This window comes from Epinephelus moara, chromosome 21 (assembly GCF_006386435.1).
Source record: "Epinephelus moara isolate mb chromosome 21, YSFRI_EMoa_1.0, whole genome shotgun sequence".
Lineage (NCBI taxonomy): Eukaryota > Metazoa > Chordata > Actinopteri > Perciformes > Serranidae > Epinephelus > Epinephelus moara.
In genome coordinates, this window is record NC_065526.1 from 11,488,940 (window position 1) to 11,511,187 (window position 22,248).

General features: G+C 42.6%; 2 protein-coding genes across 2 annotated transcripts; both read left to right on the top strand.

Moving 5' to 3' along the window:
- Positions 1–225: 225 nt before the first annotated feature.
- On the top strand, positions 226–9,005 carry prss56 (serine protease 56). The gene is made up of 14 exons (XM_050032789.1): positions 226–1,339; positions 2,930–3,088; positions 3,200–3,454; positions 3,555–3,744; positions 3,866–3,974; positions 4,143–4,299; positions 4,485–4,627; positions 4,818–4,977; positions 5,101–5,289; positions 5,410–5,595; positions 5,728–5,924; positions 7,464–8,028; positions 8,117–8,223; positions 8,341–9,005. Exons 1-14 carry the CDS (start codon positions 1,240–1,242, stop codon positions 8,512–8,514), a joined length of 2,691 nt encoding a protein of 896 aa, XP_049888746.1. The 5' UTR covers positions 226–1,239; the 3' UTR covers positions 8,515–9,005.
- A 2,699-nt stretch (positions 9,006–11,704) lies between these two features.
- chrng (cholinergic receptor, nicotinic, gamma) lies at positions 11,705–22,064 on the top strand. The gene is made up of 12 exons (XM_050032566.1): positions 11,705–11,901; positions 14,481–14,617; positions 14,694–14,738; positions 14,825–14,949; positions 15,219–15,374; positions 16,776–16,873; positions 16,964–17,164; positions 18,693–18,807; positions 18,912–19,026; positions 19,158–19,422; positions 21,135–21,268; positions 21,354–22,064. Exons 1-12 carry the CDS (start codon positions 11,838–11,840, stop codon positions 21,573–21,575), a joined length of 1,677 nt encoding a protein of 558 aa, XP_049888523.1. The 5' UTR covers positions 11,705–11,837; the 3' UTR covers positions 21,576–22,064.
- The last annotated feature ends 184 nt before the right edge of the window (positions 22,065–22,248 follow it).

The window sequence follows — 22,248 nt, forward strand, 5'->3', positions numbered from 1 at the left end:
TAACGTTGTTTGAGCTCATTTTTGGCGGATGTAAGGATTTAGTCGTATATCAGCTTTCCTATAAAAGCACTATAAATGTGGAAGATATACTATATCTTTCTGATTAAATAAACATTTTGTCCGACAGTCTGTATGTCAGTTTTACTTATACTTTTGCAGCCACACTAAAAAGACACAACCAAAAACTTGACAATAAATGCAAGATGCTAAAACAAAAAAAAAGTTTCAATTTTCTCCTGGACTTTAAAAATACATCATGTTCATAAGCACTTTTTTTTTTACTGTATCTTTATGTAACAAAAGCAGAGTTCAGCAGAGAAAGACAAAAGTGATGTGAACTGACAATATTTTAATGGGGGGGATAAAAGACTGTAAGTGATCAATGGAGGCGGCGGCCAAGTGATGCCCGGGGGACGGCTTTGATGTGGGCATCCTCAGAGGGACGCCGGGGACAATGCCCCCTTTGAGGGGCATGCAGAATGGCAGACACTTCCCTCTCTCTGGCTCTCTCACACTCTGTCACTCAACCTCCCTCCATCTCCCGCTCGCTCCTCTCACTCACGCTGCGACTCCTCACTTCAGATGCTCGCAGACGTCTCTGTCGCTCTGCATTCCTCTGCCCCAGTGTCACATCAGCCCATATCCTTATCTGCATAACTTTCTCCCTCTTCCTCTCACATTAATTAATTCAAACAACACCCCCTTTCCTGCCGTCCAGCCAATGACTCCGCCTTCCCCTCCTCCCCCCTCCCTATCTGCATCTCCCTTTCCCTCCCTCTGTCTCTTTTCATAGAACCAAACCTCTTTGTGATGTCCAGCCTTGGCAAGTTGCGCCTGATTTGCTGTCACAGTCTTAATGAATTCATCTGTTTGTGTATTGGCCATGGGAGCATTTCTCCCTCCTCCCTCCCCTCTCCCCCTCACTCTTTCCTATCCTCTCCCCCCCTCCCTCTTACTGGTGTTCCCCTGGGGGCTCTATATATACCAGGGACCACTCCAGGCACCTATTGTTCCTCTAAGTAAACTTACAGACAGATGCCCTGCACCACAGTGTGGGAGAGAGCCCAGAGAGTCAGGAGGAGGGAGACAGTTACGGATTGCAGAGAGCAACCAGACAGTAAGGAAACACTGCAGGCTCGCCTCGCCTCCAGCACCTCTGCATCCTCTCCGGTTGTTCCGCGTGTCTCCTGCCTGCTCGCTTGTTGTCACTGTGGAGTGGAGGTCTGATGCTCTGACACCATGCTGCTGCTGATATCACTGCTGCTTACAGGACTGGACTGCTTGCTGGGAGCCCCGACAGGTCGAGAGGTCTACAGGATGCCCCAGAGTGCACTCAAAGGTAATTTTTCAGGTTTTGTTTTGCTTCTCAATCATGGCAATATAGTGATAACAGTACCTGTCTGATTACTGCATTGTAAGCATGAGTGTTGCAGACATCCTCAGATACAGTCCTTCAAAATGTCTTGTTGAGAAATCTTTATCTTTTTGATTTAATGCATCATTGTAAGAATACCAAACACTGGTGATGTTGTGATGCTTCAAAGCATTAATATCTCTCTAGGAGTTAAGCGCAAAAAAACATCTGTTGATATTACCAATCCCAATGAGACAGCCCAGTACTATAAGCGTGTCATACACATACAGTATCTAGTGGAAATTAATACTTTTTGGGCAAGCAGCTTGCACATGTACAAATTCTAGAAATGTTTGTTTTGCTGTCATAGGCTTAAGCTGTTATTTAAGTTGGATACATACAGTATATGCTTTACTGTTTTACTGGTGAGCAGCAGGTGTCTAACCTTAAAAGCATCTTCATAAACTCTTCAAATCAGCAAGGAAAATAAAGATGAACAGTTGCGTGAGTTTGTCTTCAGCCTATATTTGTGCACAGATCTCTTGTCAGAGAGCTGCTGGTGAGAAACTACAGTAAAGCAGAGTGGTGAGGGACCTCTGGCCCTCTCTGGTTGAAGTGCTGAGTACATCAGAGCCTTCATACAAACGGCTGGTGGTGGCGGTGTGTGTTTGGAGTGTTTAGAACAAGGGCCCTGGGGTCCCAGCCGCCCCGGGGCTGCCAGCCCGTGCCCCTAGGGCCCGTCCCTACCCGCCAGCCTCTGCCAGCTCAGCCCTGGCCTTCCAATTAAGTCTTCAATCAGCATTGTTGTTGTTAGTGGCCTATCCTGTGATGTGGCGCGGCACAGAGGGGGGCTGCAGGGTCGGCGGCCCGATTGATGTGTGTCTGCAGAAGCCTCACCAGCGCGCTGAGCGTGAGCTAGCATCCCTAACACGCTGCCAATGAGCTCAGAGAGCAGCATGAGAAAAAGGGGGCTGATCACACACATACCAGGAAGCCGCACCAGTTTGTACTGATGCTCACATACACACATAATGTTCCCACAGCAAACGAGGGTCGTCCGTGTGACGACCTGTATGTTCTTCCTGTTTTGTCAGAATTCATTAAAAGTACCTTAATTCATAAAAATCTATTACTATGAAAAGTGATGTCAGTCCAGCCAGGCTGCGACTGATGACAATATTATTTTCCTCAACAAACATTTTTATAGGAATTCCTTAAATTTGTTTATTAAGCAGTTGCTACCGAAAGAATATACTGTATGTGCATTCGGCCTGGCCAGTGTTTTGATCTGGCTCCTGTGTGCACTTTGTTTCTTCTTCTTTTTAAAAAAAATTTTTTTGGCCATTTTGCCTTTAATGGACAGGACAGGTAAGTGTGAGGGGGGGGGGGGAGAGAGGGGGGATGACATGCAACAACATGCCTTGTACATGGGGAGCCTGCTCTACCACTAAGCCAACGACACCCCTTTGTTCCTTCTTCTGCTGCTGTCGACTTACCTCCTCCTCTTCTTGCATCTTAATACATTTTGAAATACTCTAAATGTTCTTTGTGTTCTCTTTCCGCCCTCTCCTGCAGCTCTGTCTGATCGTGGCACTGTGGTTCTAGAGGCAGCCATGACGAGTGCCCTGTCCGCCCTCGAGCGCGCATCATCTGAGAGAAGTCGGGCTGAGGCCGGCTGTCGGGGCTGTGTTCCCTGTCTGTTTCAGGACTGTGGACAGCTGTCTGGCACCTGTTGTAAGTGAAAATATTACTCTTCTTGCTCTTTTCATTCTTGAGCATCTTGAGTCACGTTGTCCTGTATTGCCAGTGAATGCTCTCTTCATAACTCCCCTTCTCGCCCAACAGCGTCTCCTGCCAATGCCTTATCAGAGCCCAGCTGTGATGTCATCAGTAAAGCCCAGAAGCTCCAGGATGAGGCTGAGCGGAGCTGGGCTCTGAGCCAGGCCTGTGCGTACTATCAGCACCGCTGCCCAGCTGGTGAACTGGACAAAGAGAGCTGCATCAGGATCATGGGTGAGAGCTGCAGTGCCCGCGTCCTTCAGTGCAGCCTGCTCAACACGATGCAGAACCTGGAGCCTGCGACACAGACGCATGCTCAGGGTGAGGAGATACATGTGTACATAAAGTATTCATGCAGATTATCTCTGTCAATGAAAAGGTTTTTGCTGTAGTTTTTGACTCTTTGTCTCTGTCCCAGCAGCAGTGTGTGGTCAGAGGTCATCCACGGTGCAAAACATCACACAGCCTCGCTCACGGATTGTGGGCGGGTCGCCTGCTCCTCCGGGCAGCTGGCCCTGGCTGGTCAACCTCCAGCTAGATGGTGGTCTGATGTGTGGAGGGGTCCTGGTGGACAGCTCCTGGGTGGTCACTGCTGCACATTGTTTTGCTGGGTGAGTGTGCATCACTGTTTTTTATTTTGCAACTATAACAACATCTTTAATTTGTTGAAATTATTATAGTGTTTTACATCTGTCTCACTCCCACTGCCTCTGACTGTTCTGACCTCTGTAGCAGCCGAAGTGAGAGCTACTGGACAGCCGTGGTGGGGGAGTTTGACATCACTAAGTCTGACCCTGATGAGCAGGTCCTCAAAGTGAATCGCATCATCCCTCACCCTAAGGTAACAATCTAAACCAAAGTGTGGGATACAGTATATATGTTGGGATAGAAACAGGCATAATATAGTGTTGTCTCCCATTACACCTTCCTGGTCAACCAATCAAACAAGCACATCAGTCAGTCATTTGTCAGTTCCTTCAATCAATCAAACTCTCTCCACTTCCTGCAGTTCAATCCAAAGACATTTAACAACGACATAGCCCTGGTGGAGCTGACATCCCCAGTGGTCCTGTCCAGCCGTGTCACTCCGGTGTGTCTCCCCTCTGGCATGGAGCCCCCTACTGGCAGTCCATGTCTGGTGGCAGGCTGGGGCTCCCTCTATGAGGGTGAGTGGGAGATAATCGACATGTATTTACACTTTAGAGCTATTTATAGCTTAGTTTACTGCGAGCAAGCTTAAATGCTTTTCGTCTCCTTTTTGGAAGATTGTTGAGGACTGTGACGTAGCAAATTTGTCTATCAGTAGTCAGTATATAATGTAGTGCATTTCTGTGTGTATTTTTCTTTACAGATGGCCCGTCTGCTGACGTGGTGATGGAGGCCAAGGTGCCCCTGCTGCCTCAGAGCACCTGTAAGAGTGCGCTTGGCAAAGAGCTGGTCACCAATACTATGCTGTGTGCCGGGTATCTCTCCGGAGGCATCGACTCCTGTCAGGTGGGCAGAGGAGCACTTTCTAAGAGTTAGTGTTAGTGTGAGAATTGCCTTCAGTTACTGAATTGACATAATTTAGCATAAAGGTTTTGTTGCTCTTTTTGTTTCTGACATGTTTTAGCAACACCCAAAACATTTTATGTAAAAAAGACGACAGGTTTTTAACTTTTGGGGGACTTTCTGTCATGCACAGGGGGATTCTGGAGGCCCCCTGATCTACCAGGACCGAATTTCTGGTCGGTTCCAGCTCCACGGCATTACCTCCTGGGGAGACGGCTGTGGGGAAAAGGGCAAGCCTGGAGTCTACACACGGGTGTCTGCTTTCTCTGACTGGATTCAGGCTGAGATACAGAGTGAGTTTGAAGCAACAATAAAACAACACGAGAACTAAAATATTTTGACTCATAACGCACACTGTGATATTAGAATACTATCTACAATACTACAACCTATGCAATGCAATCTGTCTTTTTTAGAGTCTTTTGGAAGCAGGGAGCCAACATGTCCGGAGCTTCTGAAGACAACAGACATGACGGAGGAGGAACAGAGGTCAGAGTTCAGCTCTCTGTGTCGCTTCTATACCCTGACCTGCCCTGCTGGTCAGTCTGCCAGCGCTTGCAGCCGAATGGCAGAGGACAAGTGCCTCACCCGCTTTAAGAAATGTCGTGAGTACTCTTATTCAAACGCTCAGATTGGTGGATGTAGAAGAGAGACTAAAAATACTTATGTTGCTTTGACATTATGCTTGGAGGTTTTTGATCTGTTGCTCGCTCTTTGCCATCTAGAGTTGCGTTCGTTCCTACAAACCCTGCTGGACTTGCTCCAGAGGGCCGAGGACTACATCCGGGACAAAGTCGACCTGACCTTCTTCACCCAGACGCTGCCTCAGCTGGTGGAGCACATCTATAGCACAGCTTTCATCCACACCAGGGACAGGAGGGACCTGAGCCACGGTCTCTTACAGGTTAAAGGTACATGATTGACAGATTATGTCATTCCATCTTCTGCCCAAACTTAAAATATGAATATTTACGTCCTGCAGTGTTTTGCAGTACAGCTGTCTGTTCTGGTCACTTTTCTAACATGTGTTTTATTATCTGCAGAACAGCTAGGTGGAGCTCTGGGGCCAACAGAGCAGGATGCGTCTCCAGCTCCCCCAGCCTTATTTAGAGAGGTGGGACCATCAGTGGGTGACTGGGAGAAATACCTGAGGAACATAGCTGAGGACCTGGACAAACAACACACTGACACATCCACAGAATCCACACCAACAAGACAGGAGGACAAGCTTTTCTTACAGGTAGATTTTGAAAATGAACAAATGCAGATGAGGTTGCATTGCATTTTAACACATAATATCGTTTTAGAAATATGTTTGAATATTTATTTTCAAAACATGCAAACATGTCTTATTGAGTAATGGTGTAAAAGTAAGGTGTTCTGATTAGGTGTTAATATAAGCCTTGCAATATCAAAGAGCACCGCTCATCATTTTCCTTGAGCATTCAACAGGGAATTCATGAAAAGTCAACACTAACACAATTTATGTTTGAATAAGGGTTATTTGACTTTGAAAGGAAATCTGGGAAAATTAGAATGCAAGTGATTGAAGATAGAGACATGACCATTTGTACATCAGTTACTTACCCTGTTACTGTTATATTGAATTAGTGAAAGAAACGTTTTTCTCACATGCCTCCACAGTGAACGAAGAATCCAAAAATTGAGGAAATTCTTGATTAAGTGAGTTAAAGGGAGTCCACATTTGACAACAACAAAACTATATCAAAACATCTGTTTACAAACTCTCAGACAACTCCTGCAGTATGCTCAGTACTTCCCAAACAGACAGACCTTTCCAGCGGGGAACTGAATGGAAAGTGAAGCTTGATCTATGTTCTCTTCAAAGCCAGACTCCATTGAAAAAAACAGTAATTTTACTTTAGCCGAACTCTAGTGTTTCCCTAAACAGATGGTATTGTGTGACTGTGATGAATCCAAGCTAAGGCTTTTAACACTAAAGTCACACAATATCACAAACCAAACAAATAACCAAGGCAGTGGTAGACCAGCAACTTCCATGTTTAGCAAGGTAAAATTATTTAATTAATTTTACCTTGCACATAACAAACTACCGATCGAGGGCTGCCTGTTTTAGTACGGAGCACACAACTGGATCAATGAGCCTTGGATCAAACTGCTAAAGTTGTGTGAGAAATGCAAGTTTTGATAAAGTGACTTCAGTTCATTAGAAATGTTCTCAGTTTTTGGATTCTTCATTCAGGCTTCTGAGGAGAAACTAATTTTTCTTTATGAATGCAATGTAACACATGGTGAGTAATTTATAACAGATGGTCATTTTGGGGGTGAAGTATCCCTTTAATTAAAATATTCTGATATGGGTGAGCACGGCCATCATCAAAGACTGTACTGTGTTTGATTTGCTGCCCTCTGAAAGGCACTACAGATCATTCAGAACCCGGACGAACAGACTTAAATACAGCTTTTTAGCCATAGCAATAAGGACATTGAACCAATTTAAATACGCAAGATATGTGTAATTACTACACTTGATGTGCAATAGTTATAATCAATCTATGACATACTGTATGTGCAATATTCACAGACGTACTATGTGTAGTTTTTTACCCAGTACACTTACTTATTGTCTGTTTATTAGTGTGAATATTGGATGGTTGAATGTATAGAGGATAACTGTCAGCACCTTACATGAGTAGTACTCCTAATTTCATTATGTTTTTTTAATGATACAATGACAATAATGGCGTTCTGATTCCAAAGCCAAACTTAATATCCAACTCTATTTTTACGTCTCCAGACAGAGGACTCCTTGGTACATCAGCTAGAGGGAGAACTGCGATCTGTTATCTCAACTTTGCGCTCCAAACTGTACACCCGAGCTGCTCCTCCCATCCTGCACCTGGACACAAGCTACCTCCAGGAGGATTCTCCCAACAGTCCCCCTTTCACTACTTCATCCACTGGAGCACCGGACCACACTGACCGCTCCTCCTCCTCCTCCTCACAGGAACCCCACGAGCCTTGGTCCCTTCTGTCAGCCCTGATGAGTGAAATGCAGAAATTAAGCGCACAGGATGAAACTGGGACAGAAGTGTCACAAAGTGAAACTTCTCCTGATGTTAACTGGAGCGCTACATCAGAGGAGTTTGCTTTTGTTAAGAATGGAGACAGAACAGAATCAAAATCCTCAGCGTTGCCGCTTCCGGTGCAGCCAACAACTGTCGTTCAACCGGTCACGGAGCGTGCTCACACAGAGACTGGTGACCCCAAACAAGCTGTGCATGTTGCAAAGACATTGAGTCTTCACAGAAAATATCGGAGCCTTCTTCGAAAGAGGCAGATACCTGGGGCCGGTGGGAAAGGTATGTGCCTCACCTAGTTCTCACAAAATAATCCATGTAATGTTTGTTGGTATTTCTCATCTGAAATGCTTTTTGTTTGTTGCTGCAGTTTGTCCTGGAGTGAGAGAGTCATCACAACAAGTCAGCCAAGTCAGAGACTCGTACAGCTGGGTCTTAAACATCCCAGGCAAGAACCTACGCATGAACTTCCAAGAGGTAAAACATCATTTTAGACGGAGATGTTAAGAGACGTAAATATGCACTGGTAAAGAAAAAGGTTTGTCATTTTAATTTTCTCTTTGTCCTTGCTTCGTTGGGTTTCTTGTTCTTTAGGTTTTAGTTGATCTGAGCTCCAAGAACGATCGAGGACTTTACCAAGCGCGAGTCAGAGCTGTAGTGGGAGGACGACCTTTGACCTTCTACAGTCTTGTGGGCCTGGAGAATGAGTCATTCTACCGCAGTGTGCCAAGGATCATCGCTTTGGCACTGGAGGCACTCAAGACTTAACTTTATCAAAACAGCAAGTGAGATGACATGACACACAAAAGACTCATGTGAGAGACGATAGCACAGAGACTCTCAAAGAGACCTCGTCATGGGACAGAGAGACGCACATAAAACGCACACTCACTCAGACTTTACTTCCTCTGCCGTCTCCTGTGAAAACCACTATTTTGTTTTCCCCATCTGAGAGCCGGACTTTGGCTCTAAATGAAAACACAACCATGAATGTATCAGTCCAACTATCGCCCACACATCATGCCACAGGATGTTTTTTTTTTAATGTGGTCGGAGATGCAGCCTTGTCTAACTTATGAATCTGTACAAAATAAGTTATTCATATTGTCTTTTGCAAAGGTTGAGCCTCTTGTGAAGCACACAGACTGTATATATTATTCCTATACTTACCTTATTCTTACCATATTTATTTGTATAAAGAATTTGTATTTTTGTAAAAAAAAAAAAAATTTAAATCTATATATAAATAAAACTGTTATTAATGCTAAGGCATGTTGTGTTGATTGTCGTGCTAATCTGTGCTCATGTAACTACAAATTGAACTTCAGATGTTAGATATTCAAATTAGCCGACACTAATGCTGCTAATCCTGCAGTATTTTGCTGCTGGTGTACAGCACTTCTGCCGACGCGCACCGTGCTTTCTCGTGACACGTGTCCATGTTGATTGGTTTCTCCCGTGACCCCAGATTGACCTCGGTCCTCCGACCCTTTAAGGGTAAGCTTTCCCATCAACACAGCAGCTGCAGTGACCAGGACGTCCCACCTCGTTCCTGTCTTCACTCCTTATTTCCAGGACGGGGGGGATTGTAACTGGACACACAGAACCAGGCTGACCTTTAGAGCCTCTTATTGTCTGTCATGAGTCAGAGCAGTTCGAATGAAGACAACTGCTGCTTGAGGAAGTGACACTGTTAAATCGTGGACAAGATCTGTCTCCTTTTTTAAAAAAGTTTATTCAAGGAGTTTTATATTTGTATTTTACATACATCAAATTTTGCTGTGAAAGTATTTTAAAAAATTCACTTCAAATGAATTTTGGCGGATGTGTCGTAGTAAAACTGCTGGATTTTGGACACAATTGTCCCCCTGTCCTCTGCCACCCAAACTGCTCCACAGTCCATTGCATCCCATTTTGTAACGGAGTTAGTTTTAGTCTTAATGCCTGGTTGAGTTTTGTGTGACGAGGCTGTGCTAGCTCAGACCTCTGGATTCGCTGCTAAATGCTTTGCATTGAGGTGATATTTCAGGCTTTAAGCACTTCAATAGTACGAAAATTCCTGCTCCTATCAACTGGGAGTATTTTAAAACGTTAATGTTCTTCTCACGGGGCCAAGCAGTGTCGTCTCGTCCGCCTCCATCATGTGACAGAGCCACTGTGGCCTTCAATGACGCATCGGGTCATAGGTCACCACGGAACATGATTAATCAGCACTAATTATTTTTTCTATGATTAATTAATCAAAATGAATGCGTTATTTTGACAGCCCTGAACACGTGCAAACATACTGAACTTGTACAGATATTACTCCACATCAGACCTGCCCCTTATCCCTCCAGGGTTCCTACAGTTGTGGAAAACCTGGAAAATTATTCAGTAAAACTCATTGAAAGTTTTGGAAAGGTCATGGAATGTTGTTGTGTGTGATGAAATTGTTACAGTTATCTTCTGTGGATAACCTTCCACATAGTGTTACATATGTGGAACATTATGTGGATTGCTGTTGTGACATAAGGGCAAATATTTTCTCAAGCTGTCAACATACTGTAGCTCCAACAAGCACTGATGTGTTAGACTGTTTTGTTTACCATCACGTACGCTTCTTCATTTCTCCCCATGATCCGTCTCTCCCTTCATGTATGCCAGCACGCTGAAATTATGATTGAATAGACTTTGAATCTGATATGTTTTGAAACTGCCAGGCAAGTTTGGCCAAAAAGATAATAATAATAATGTATTACAGATCCTTGAGTAGTCATGGAAAAGTCTGGAATTTTGTCCATGAAAATGTACGGGAAACCTGTCTCTCCACACTGCCCCTGGGATCAAGAGCATACTCAGGGAAGAACAATGAAATAAGACAAACTACAAAATAATAAAATTTGGGGGGAGAAGAATAAGTAAAGGGATAGATTATATTAGCTGATAAATAATGATAAAAAATAGAAATATAAAATGTTAAAAATGAATTAAAAACCTTAATTGAAAATATAATACAGATGTAGGTTGTAAAATAAATTAAAAAAATAATTATAAAAATATTGATATGATAAGAATCCAACCTCTATCTTTGCTGTGTGTGTTTGACTATTTGTCCGCCTCACTGTGAGTCTCAGCTACAGTCTGGCCGCAGCTCTGATAGCCTGAATGAACCCAAATAAACCAAAGTCTCTTCACAACTACTATCTGTGCACTAATCTGTGGCACTTTTCCGCCTGGTCTGAGTGTTAAAAGAGGGATACACAGGGATGCGAGTGGAACAGCTGAGTAAACACTCGCACATACTTCTGTTGCAACCTGTCAACTCCTGCCCCTGCTGGTGTGTTTATGTGTGTGGGGGAGGTGTGCCAAGTTATGGCAGGAATAAATATTTTTGTGACGCACACACACACATAGAGTAGTGACACAGAGCCTGGCCAGTCATCACAGAGGCTGTGCTGTAAATGGACGAGACTTATCACCTGTTCTCTCGTCCACTGTGCGGCACACACGGTGCTGCTGCCGTCTCCTTCTCTTTATTGTTTAATCTTTCTGTCTCTCATCCCTTTATTATAAATACACATTCAACCAGGGCTTCTGGTAGAAAAACTAGCTTTTTATAGATGACCGGCGGGCTAAATTTGCCCTAACAGAATCCATGAGTTATGTTTCTCTGCTCATGTGGACATCTGAGTGACAACAGCCAGGTGCACTGAACTGAATTATAAAACAGTGTGTCTTTTAACGGTGTACTTTAACGCTGGAGGGCAGCCATGCACTGAGTACAATACCTAAACTATGTGCTTGTCATGTTACCAGTGTGTGTGTGTGTGTGTGTGTGTGTGTGTGTGAGAGAGACAGCTGGCTATGCAGAAATAAACTCTTGGATTTAACTCTAACAATTGTCAACTCCCCCACCAACCCCCCACCGTTCCTGTAAACCTCAACCCTACCCACAGCCCATGCCCTGACTTCTGCTGGGAAACACACACACACACACACACACTTTCATACACACACAGTTTCAGTGCCAGCAACTCCATCAAGTAGTGTCCGTGTGTATCAGATTAGTGAGCACTGCTTTGTCTCGGACAGCACAAGCACACACACTGATGGATTCTGGAGCTCCGCTCTCGCTGTCACTCCTCATGAGGGTGTTTATGATTTCTGCCACAGGTAGGCAAATCAACCCGCTGCCATGTTTGTTAGTTTCTAGGGATCTGCATGGTGTGGTGTGAATTTGTGATGTCTTATTGTCAGATATGTGTTAAATTAAATGTGAAAACAACTTAGACAAAGGTACATTCATCAAGACGGCACCTAATTTACATCCAACTGTAATAATTCAATTAATTATTAATTCAATTTAATTATTTAAATATATAAAATCATTATGCTTCACAATCAAAGGAAACAGTGGTACTCATCTCCCAGACAGTTGTCCTTACAAAGGTTGCAGTCAGCCAACAGCACCGTTCACCTAACATGATGCCCAGTGGCTGGTAAACAACGAGAATCCATTTTTGTTGTAAATATATATTGTTACTAAATGGTAGTGCATTATCTGGCAGGACATGCTGCCTTTATAAAGATGGAAAATCAGACATAATTTGTAGAGCTGGATCACAGCCATATTGTCTGTGTTCAGTGTGCTCTACTATTTTATCGTTGGCCTGGTAACTCCGACAAAAGTGACTTCATGCTGATTCCAATTTCACACTCCGTTTACTGGAGGGACCATCAGCTGTTTGCTGTTGTATGATAATATGTAATATACTAATAATATTTTTTTTGTATAGCACTTATCTAAACAAGGTTACAAAGTGCTTCACAAGGTGCATGAAAATAAGACAACATGATATAATATTTTTAAAAAATGTCAAGAGCTGAGAACAATTGTGTGCAGAGGCAAAAATAGAACAAAAGGAAATACAAATGAGGCATTAAAAGGGAAAGCTTTCCTATAAAAATATGTTTTAAGCAATGATTTAAAAACAGGTAATGTGTTATCCAGCCTAATCTCCTCAGACATGAGTATTCCAGAGCCTCGGGGCATCGATAGCAAAAGCCTGGTCACAAAAAGCGCAGTCCCCTTTAATTTCCAGCCTTTATCAAGGGATGACCTGTGAGGTTAGGCTGGAGGATCACAGGTCACGACTTGGAGCACAGGTAGTGAGAAGTTCAGCTCTGTAACTGGGGGCTAAGTCATGTTGAGCTTTAAAAGTTATTTAAAAAAAATCTGAAAATCAATTCTGAAGTTAAAAGGCAACCAATGGAGGAAGGGATATGATACAAACTAACACCAGACACCAGCAACATTTGTTTGTCATTGGTAAGTTTGCCGAACCTACCTTAAAGCCAATTGCGCAGCTATTCAGTTGCTTTAGTTAGTCTGCTCTCTTTAGAGTAAGCTTGTCTTTTTTTAAATGATATTTTACCGAATTAAATTCTTTATTTTTGTCCTGATGTGTTTGTGCTCCAACAAAGTTTCTACTGTAAATTCAACTGGTATCATGGTTTAAAAAGGTCACCTACTCATGGCTTTGATATAAGAGAAATTTCATCTTGACAGGGTACTCCAGTAATTTTATACTGCACTTACATACATGCATACAGTATCGTTGGGGGATTCATAAGAGGGCAGTTTAAAAAATAATGGTCAGAACAGAAGCAGCAGAGGCTCAGATATCCGGACTTTCAGTCCATAGCATGCATCAAGTACCGAAAAACAATGGATCCAACATTTCCCATAATGCATCTCAATAGTGTCTTTAATCAGAACACCTCCTTAGTGTCCACATCATTCAAGCTGTATGTCCAGTTTGTAATGTAGGTCATATGTTAAAGGGTAAGTTTGGTATATTTCAGCTTGGACCCTCTTTTATTATGTTTTTGTATCTAAGTGACTACTGGGAACAACAGTTTTTCAAACTGGTCCAGTATTGAATGAGACTGCTGCGGCGAAACAGTCTGCAATATAAACACTTGGGGCATATTTGCATCATCAATTTCCATCCACTAAAAGTGTTTGTTTTTGCCACTGACTGACTCGTACTAATATTTTAACTGTCTGACAACTCATGGGAAGGATCCCTTTCAGCGACAGACCTTTTTATGAAAGTGTAAGATCCTTTTTGTTTGACCAGAACAAAATTGCTATCGCCAAACCAAACCCCATTTAAATAAATAGTAATTTTAGCATGTACAGAGTCAGCGTATTTTCACATCTAACTTGGTGATTTAAGGGTTTATTTTAACCCAACCAGAGTTAGTGATTGTTGGAACTGTGAAAAGACAAATCAAGACAGTTTTTTGTGATTTTTTTTTCGTTTGTTTGTTTCTGTTGACTTTTAATAAAGTTTGTTTTACAATAATAAAATTACTGATTATTTAAATGGAGTCTGGTGAGTCTGTTGATGGCGATTTGGGGGCTGTTTCTAGTTAAACAAAAAGGATCTTACTCTTTAACAAAAAGGTTTGTCTCTGTTGGGATCTTCTCCATAAGTTGTCGGACACAAGGAATAAAAGTTGGAGCCCGTCAGTGACAAAAACAAGGACATTAAATGGATGTAAATTAATAGTGTGATCATGCCCCGAATAGTTACACTGCAGCCTGTTTCACCGCAGTGGTATCGAGAAAGGTTGAAAAATAATTTCTCATTCCAGACAAACTAAACTTATGTAAAATTGATGGAGTGCCCCTTTAAATCAGTCTCTTTGCTGTCACATGTTTAGTCTCTCATATTTTCCTGCAGTGTCAGCACTCAACCTTGAGGGGGAACTGTTCAAGGATTTGATGAAAGGCTACAACAAGAACGTCCGGCCCACGGAGAAGAGTGGTGACATCACTGAGGTTGGCATCAAGATGACGCTCACCAACCTCATCTCTCTGGTGAGTGCAGTTCTCTCCGGTGTTTTTGATTAGTGTCAGTGGATGCTCAGGCCTTATAGAAACTTTCTCTCCTCAGAATGAAAAGGAGGAGGCCCTGACAACAAGCGTCTGGATAGAAATGGTAACCTTACACACACCTTTCCTGCTGGACTTTTTAAGCTGTCTGGCAATGATGTGAAACCCACATTACTTCTGTATGTGCTGTAGCAATGGTGTGACTACAGGCTCAGATGGGACCAACCGCCCAGGTCAGCCCTGTATGGCAACATCACCTCTGAGCTGCGGGTCCCTTCCAAGAGCATCTGGCTGCCAGACGTCATACTGGAGAACAAGTGCGTCCAACAAACTTCACATTATAATACGATATTTTGTCTCAGCCAGTGCGCCACTTCAGACACACTGTAAATAATACACTAACCTGAAGTTCATTTTCTTTGTCACTTCCTGTGTTCAGCCTCCATCAGACATTCATTTAGGCAAACTGTTTTTACCAAATGCAGATATAATGTTGACATATGTTTTGTAAACATACAATAAGTGCAATGTATACAATGTAGAAACAGTGTGTCTGTGTGTTTCCCTCGCTGTAACCTGTACACAGTGTGGATGGACAATTCGAAGTGGCACTTTACTGCAACGCGCTGGTGTCTCCTAACGGCTGTGTGTACTGGCTGCCTCCTGCCATCTACCGCAGTGCCTGTGCCATCACTGTCAACTACTTTCCCTTTGACTGGCAGAACTGCACCATGGTATTCCGGTGAGTAGAGATGAGGTCTGTCAGGATTTAATGATTGGCCAGTAAGCAGTACATGCAAAGGGTTTTATTATGTATAAATTACTGAATACAGTGACTAAGAATATAAAGCACCTCAGGTTCACCATTTATCTTTTAAAGTATCTGTCAAATTAGTTTTGTCAGTCAACTTAAAGGAATATTTCACCCCCCAAATGATCATTTGTATGTCAATTACTTAGCCTGTGTCACATTAAATTCTTGAAGAAAACTTTGTTTTGCTCGTATCCCTCCTAGCCCACGTTACTGTGTGACTTTGGTGAATACGAACTAACCCTTTCAAATACCATAGTCACACCTTACACAAATAAACAAACTGATCACAGCAGTGATAGACCAGCAGCTCCTGTGTTCAGCAGGTTAAAATGACTGTTTTTGTCAATGCAGTCTGTTTCACGCTCAGTTGAGCATACGACTTGAGAAATGAGACTTGGATTATTCTGCACAAGGTGTGTGAGAGTTTGTAAACACATGTTGTTATAGTGTTGCTGTTATGGGACCCAGATCCCTTTAACTTTAATTTTTACATTCTTACTTTTCTCTGTTTTTGGATTTTTCGTTCTCCATGAGGGCATGCGAGAAAAAAGGTTTTCTTCATGAATTCAGTGTAACACAGGGTGAGTAACTGATATACAAATGGTCATCTAGAGGGTTAATTATTCCTTTAAGATCTTCAAAATCTGCAGTAATATAGGTGTAAGATAAGACTATTGATCCCCAAAGGGAAGTTCACCTGTTACAGCAGTGCAGAAACAGGCTGAGGGGTAAAAAAAACACATAAAGAACTCAATTAAATAATAAAAACCTAGAGAAGAGATTACGAGAAAGAGAAAATAGAATGATGAAACTAAAAAGCAATATCCGCCTGATATCCTGTGTCCTCATATATCATTTTGGGTTTACTCGTCCTCATTTGTGGACACTTTTTGTCCCATCTACTGGCCCTGGCGGAGCGCCAAGAAGACGATCAAACCTGACTATTTAGATGATGTAAAAGTCGTAACAAGGTTTTCATCGGTGAACATGCGGAAGGAACATTCGCACAAGCAATTCAAATTAAAATAACTTCTTAAGTTAAATTGATAAATGAAACTAGGGGGAATAAAATTCATGTATATTTGTTGCTGACCAATTTATTTTCTAAGCTGGTGGGGAAGTATAAAATTGCACAAATTTGGACTCTCAACTTTCAGCTCAGATCTTCACATGTCAGGTTTCTCTGTGTTTAAATAGAATCCACAGCATCCAAACCAGGGACAATGCTTCCTTCATTCACGGCCCCCTTTCACCATGCTGTCTTATAAAAGTGAATAGATGGCTGTGTTTGTTGTGGTAACAGATCATATGTCTTCTCCCTGCATTCAGCTCTCAGACTTACAGTGCCAATGAGATCAAGCTGGTTCTCAAAGAGGAGGAAAACCACACGCTGGAGTGGGTGGATATTGACCCGGAGGCTTTTACAGGTAGGTATAGCAACATTTGAATGATAGATTTTTAATAACTGTTCAAAATAAACATACAGTGTAACATATATCTCATTTTGTCGTTGTTAGAAAATGGAGAGTGGGTCATCAAACACAGGCCGGCAAAGAAGGTGATCAACACTCAGTACACTAAGGATGAGCTGGAGTACCAGGAGTTGGTCTTCTTCCTCATCATCCAGAGAAAGCCTCTCTTCTACATCATCAACATCATCGCTCCCTGTGTGCTCTTCTCCTCCCTCGGCCTACTGGTCTACTACTTACCTGCCAAAGGTCTTTTTCATCATTTTGTGTATCTGAAATCTTATTTGTAGGTAGTCAGACCTCTGTCACTCCAACATCATCCAAGTCCGGGGGAATTTAAGCACAAAAGATGATCAATAAAGGAAATTGTTGAGGTGCTGTTATTAGGAGAGGCCTCAGGATTCCCAAGACCTTCACTATTTACTCCAGACCTTCATTAGGTTGACAAGACAGAGGTCTGGCTCTACGACCTTACAACAAGGTTTTAACATCTGGGTCCAGTTGTTTAGGAATTATCTAATCGGATTTCAGTTGTCGGATTGGATCAAATCTTGAAAATGGGCTGCTTAAAATAAAAAAAGGTACTGAAATCAGAAATGATCTGGATCAAACCTTCTGTATGCAGCTTTTAGGATAAGGATACCTTTGTTTTAAAAAAAAAATACCCGGATTATCCTGATCCCAGCAGAAGGCTGGATTTCAGGAACAAAATGCAAAAAGACTTTTAAACGAGTCGGATACATGTACAATTATTGAAACTTAATTTGTTTAACCATGACAGTGATAAAGTAGATAGAGTAGGTGTTAGGCTACCTATTAAGCCTTTCAGTACAGTAAATTAAAATGAATAGATAAATACATGAAAATAAAGGGATTTGTCCCCATAACCTGTCCCCCAAATTATCAAGTAATCCTTATCCTGGGGCCGGGTTGTGAGGGCAGCAGGCCAAGCAAAGCACCCCAGACGCCCCTCTACCCAGCAACACTTTCAATCTCCTTCTGAGAAACCCCAAGGCGTTCCCAGGCCAGATGAGATATGTAATCCTCCAGCGTGTCCTGGGTCTGCCCCAGGGCCTCCTATCAGTGGGACGTGCCTGTAACACCTCTAACAGGAGGCACCCAGGAGGCATCCTGATCAGCTGCCCGAACCACCTCAACTGACTCCTTTCAACGTGAAGGAGCAGCGGCTCTACTCTGAGCTCCCTCCGGATGTCAGAGCTCCTTACCCTATCTCTAAGGCTGAGTCCAGACACCCCACGGAGGAAACTCATTTTGGCCGCTTGTATCCGCAATCTCATTCTTTCGGTCACTACCCAGAGCTCATGACCATAGGTGAGGGTTGGGACGTAAATGGACCAGTAAATCAAAAGCCTCGCCTTCTGGCTCAGCTCTCTCTCCACCACGACAGTCTGGTGCAGCACCCGCATCACTGCAGATGCTGCACAAAAAGTGACCCCTTGCTGTCACTTCTACCTGTTGTTCTTTACAGAGCCAGTAGTCTACACTGTGCTATGTAGCCCCATCTAGAGCACCAGTTGTGGGATTTAGTAATCTTGAAAAATCTAAGTATTTAGATCAGGGTGATCCAATTCAATTAAGCTTTGAAAAAACAGCAGAACATAAGATGGATTCGTTGATTCTAGAAAGCAAAATATGGGATTTCCAAATCTGAATTGTTTTGATCCAGACTAAAGTTTTTGAAGTTTTTTTTTCTGAGCCCTGTTTTTACACACACAAACCTCGCCTCTCTGACTGAATATTGGTTTGAGTTTCACAGCTGGTGGTCAGAAGTGCACCATGTCTATTGCCACTCTTCTGGGCCAGACTGTCTTCCTCTTCCTTATCGCTAAGAAGGTTCCAGAAACTTCGAAGGCAGTGCCTCTTATTGGAAAGTAAGTTTTTCTGATCACTCCAAGATGTCAGTTCAGAGTTTGTCTTAAACTACAGCTGATCTTTCGAGAGAAAAGTGATGTGATTTATGAACCTCTGACTGCAGGTATTTGATGTTTGTGATGTCAGTGACCACCATGGTGGTGATGAACTGTGTGATAGTCCTCAACGTTTCCCTGAGAACCCCAAACACTCACATAATGACAGACAGGGTCCGAAAGGTAAGACTTTGTCCAGACCCAACCCTTTTCTAAATGTCATTTCCATTTAGAAGCTACTCATTGAACCTGCTGTGATGTTAACAAGGGTCTGTTTGCCTTTGGATTACCCTCTCACCCTGTGTCCTCTTTAGATCCTACTAAACATCCTGCCTCGGCTGCTGAGGATGCAGATGCGACCCTGGACGCCAAACAATGACAACAACTCATTAAATGGAAGCGGTGAAACTCTGGCTCCAGACAGGAACGGTGTGTTCCTGGTCCCCTGCCGACGCCGCAGCTCCATGACCCTCATTACCAAGGCGGAGGAATATGCTATGAAAACAGCTCGGTCTGAGCTCATGTTTGCCAGACTCAAAGAGAGAAACGGGTTGATGAAAACAGTATTAGAGAACCTACGTAAGTATGTGAATGAGTTTGCACGTTAAAGTCATAAATAAATATATAAAAAGATGGATGTAGCCACTGTGATGTCACCCATTGGTTTGTGGACTCCTGTTTTGAAGCCTTGTCATCTGTCGCCATCTTGGATTTTTGCAGTTACTGTACACTTATTTAATCTGGGATTACGCCATGGTTACATTACTTAACCAATGTTATCACATTAATTAAAAAGACATTAACAAATAAGATAAACACAACAAAAGATAATAAAACAACGGTACAGTCAATAAATTAATAAAAAGTCTGAATTAGTGAGTTTTTAAAAGTGACATAAAAGATGGTGTGTTAGCTTTCCTGATCTCCTCTGGCAGGTCATTCCACAATTGAAGGGCTCAAACAGGAAAGGCATGCTGACCTCTAGTTTTAAGGTTTGACCGAGGACTGGCCAGGAATGACCTACCAGAGGGTCTCAAGTTGCATTCAGCTCATAGGAGGTCAGCTATATTCTGAAACTAACCCCCCACAAGCCTTAAACGTTTTCATTAGAATTTTGAAATCCAATCTAAGATGGACTGGGAGCCAGTGGAGTGATTTTTAAAACCAGTGCGATGTGTTCTCTACTGTTGGACCTGGTTAGAGTTTGGCTGCAGCATTTTGAATCAGCAGAAATTTGTTGAGATTTTGTTGTGTGAAGCATGAGAAGAGTGCATTGCAATAATCTAACTGGGGGGGGGGGACAATAGCTCAGTCTATAGGGACCTAGTTTGGGAATTTGAGGGCCACCAGCTGCATGGGGGAAAAAAATGAATTTCCCCTTTGGGATTAATAAAGTATATCTTTTAAAAAAAAAACTTTTTCACATTAAATCTAATTTTCATGTAAAAACATTACATATACAAACAGACTAACAAACATTGCAACACTTGACCGAAATAAATACAACGTTTAGCCTATTACATAAACAGAAAGGAAAAATGGCAAGAATAACAAAACATGGCGACACTCAGTAGGGACTATTGGGCCCTAAATACTCTCAAATTTATCTTACATACTTCTTCGAAAGAAATGAATGCATGAATTACTGTTTCTAAATTCTTGGCAGATAAAAATTATCACGTTTTATTTTTTTCTTAACTGGAAGAAACATGAATGGACAACAGGGTTAATATGCTGGTTGAAGCTGAGGTTGGTTTCAAAGATAAAACCAAGGTTTCTGCAGGAGTCATAATAAGATGATAATAATTTCCAATATTTCTGAGTGTAAGTCCTCAAAGTTTGAGGCCATCCAGTTATTGATGTCTGTAATGCACGTGGAGATTTTATTGGTATTGTTTGTGTCAAAGGAAAGATATAATTGTGTATCATCGGCATAGAAATGTAACTAATATTGTGTTTTAAATGACATGACAAATGGTGGCATGTCCCATATCTCTTTAAGCCTCATTAAATGAGTGAATTAAATAAAAATTCAGAACGCTTACAATTGTCACGAGCAGGGAAATTAGCTAGAGAGACCAAAACTGTTTTTTTGTACCAGGTTGAAAACAACTTTATTTTTGTTGTAAAGCTGGCCTTTTTAACATGGGAGTCTATGGGGATTGATTCACTCTTGGAGCCAGCCTTAAGGGGCCATTTGAGGAACTGCAGTTTTGGGCACCTCCACATTTGCTTCATTTTTCAGCTCCACAAGTTGCCGTTTTTGAATACCTTGTCTGTTTTGTACACAGATGAAGGGCTGGGAGATGGTACAGCTGAGAATCTCAGTGTCAGCCTAGCAAAGGCGTCTCCATTGCTGAGGCAGTGTGTGGCCTCCTGCAAACACATAGCAGAGACTGCAAGGCAACAGAACAACTTCCAGAATGTAAGCTCTACATCTTAATATTAACTCATCTTCTCAGGTTTAAATCAGAATCAGTAATAATTTCCAATTTTTCTTTCTGCGGCAGGAGAATGAAGAGTGGTTCCTAGTTGCCCGGGTGATCGACCGGGTCTGCTTTATTGTCATGGTGTCAGTGTTTTTTATTGGTACGATTGGGATCTTCCTGATGGGTCATTTCAACCAGCCGCCCTCCTCGCCTTTCCTCGGGGATCCCAAGAGATATCTCCCTCCAATAGATAACCTCACAGATCAAACTGAGAGTGGGATAGGAGCTAACTTCCTGGGGTGAACCAGGAGAAAATCCAGATTTTATCCCTTTAAGTAAAGTGGAAATCTGACAGCTTCAGTCAGTGATCTTTCACTTATGACAGAGAGGATGGAGAAGATGTGGACTCTGTGTACTGTCACAACTGTTAAGTCAAACATGCTTGTTCATGGTGATAAAGGATCCGCTGCACAGTAGTGAGGATGGCACGCTTTATCCGCGGTGATGCATACTGGTACCAGCTGTGACTGACTGTTGAGGTTAAGAATATTTTTTGCATAAAATGTTATGTGAGAATAAAAGAGCATGTTCCTTTGCTCTTCCTGTTCAGGGTTTGATGTATGTTTTTACTTTTTTACCTGATAAAATTCAAGGTAATCAAGACAGAAGCAGTGAACAACAGCCAAATGTGCCAAATGAATGCTTTTACCAATAAAGGTACTCCTGTAATCTCATGATTTCTCGCTTTCAGACATTTCTTAATCCAGTGTTTGACACCTTTTTGAGGCACATAGAGAGCACTGACACCCCCCAGGCTACCCTCAAAACACAGACCCGCTGCACAGCCCCCCCACCTCTGGAAGCAGGATTTCAATTACATGGCTGAGTGGTGCCTTTCTAACCCAACAAAAGGCAGATCCGGCTGGTTGGGATGGAAACAGAGTCAGGGGGGTGAGACAGAGCCAGGGACAGAAGA

Excerpts from the sequence above, each read along its gene's own strand:
- prss56 (XM_050032789.1), top strand. The coding sequence starts at position 1,240 with ATGCTGCTGCTGATATCACTGCTGCTTACAGGACTGGACTGCTTGCTG. Across the intron at positions 3,975-4,142 it reads GCATCATCCCTCACCCTAAG|TTCAATCCAAAGACATTTAA; the intron begins GTAACAATCTAA and ends CACTTCCTGCAG. Across the intron at positions 4,628-4,817 it reads GAGGCATCGACTCCTGTCAG|GGGGATTCTGGAGGCCCCCT; the intron begins GTGGGCAGAGGA and ends TGTCATGCACAG.
- chrng (XM_050032566.1), top strand. The coding sequence starts at position 11,838 with ATGGATTCTGGAGCTCCGCTCTCGCTGTCACTCCTCATGAGGGTGTTT. Across the intron at positions 14,950-15,218 it reads GACGTCATACTGGAGAACAA|TGTGGATGGACAATTCGAAG; the intron begins GTGCGTCCAACA and ends ACCTGTACACAG. Across the intron at positions 21,269-21,353 it reads AACAGAACAACTTCCAGAAT|GAGAATGAAGAGTGGTTCCT; the intron begins GTAAGCTCTACA and ends TTTCTGCGGCAG.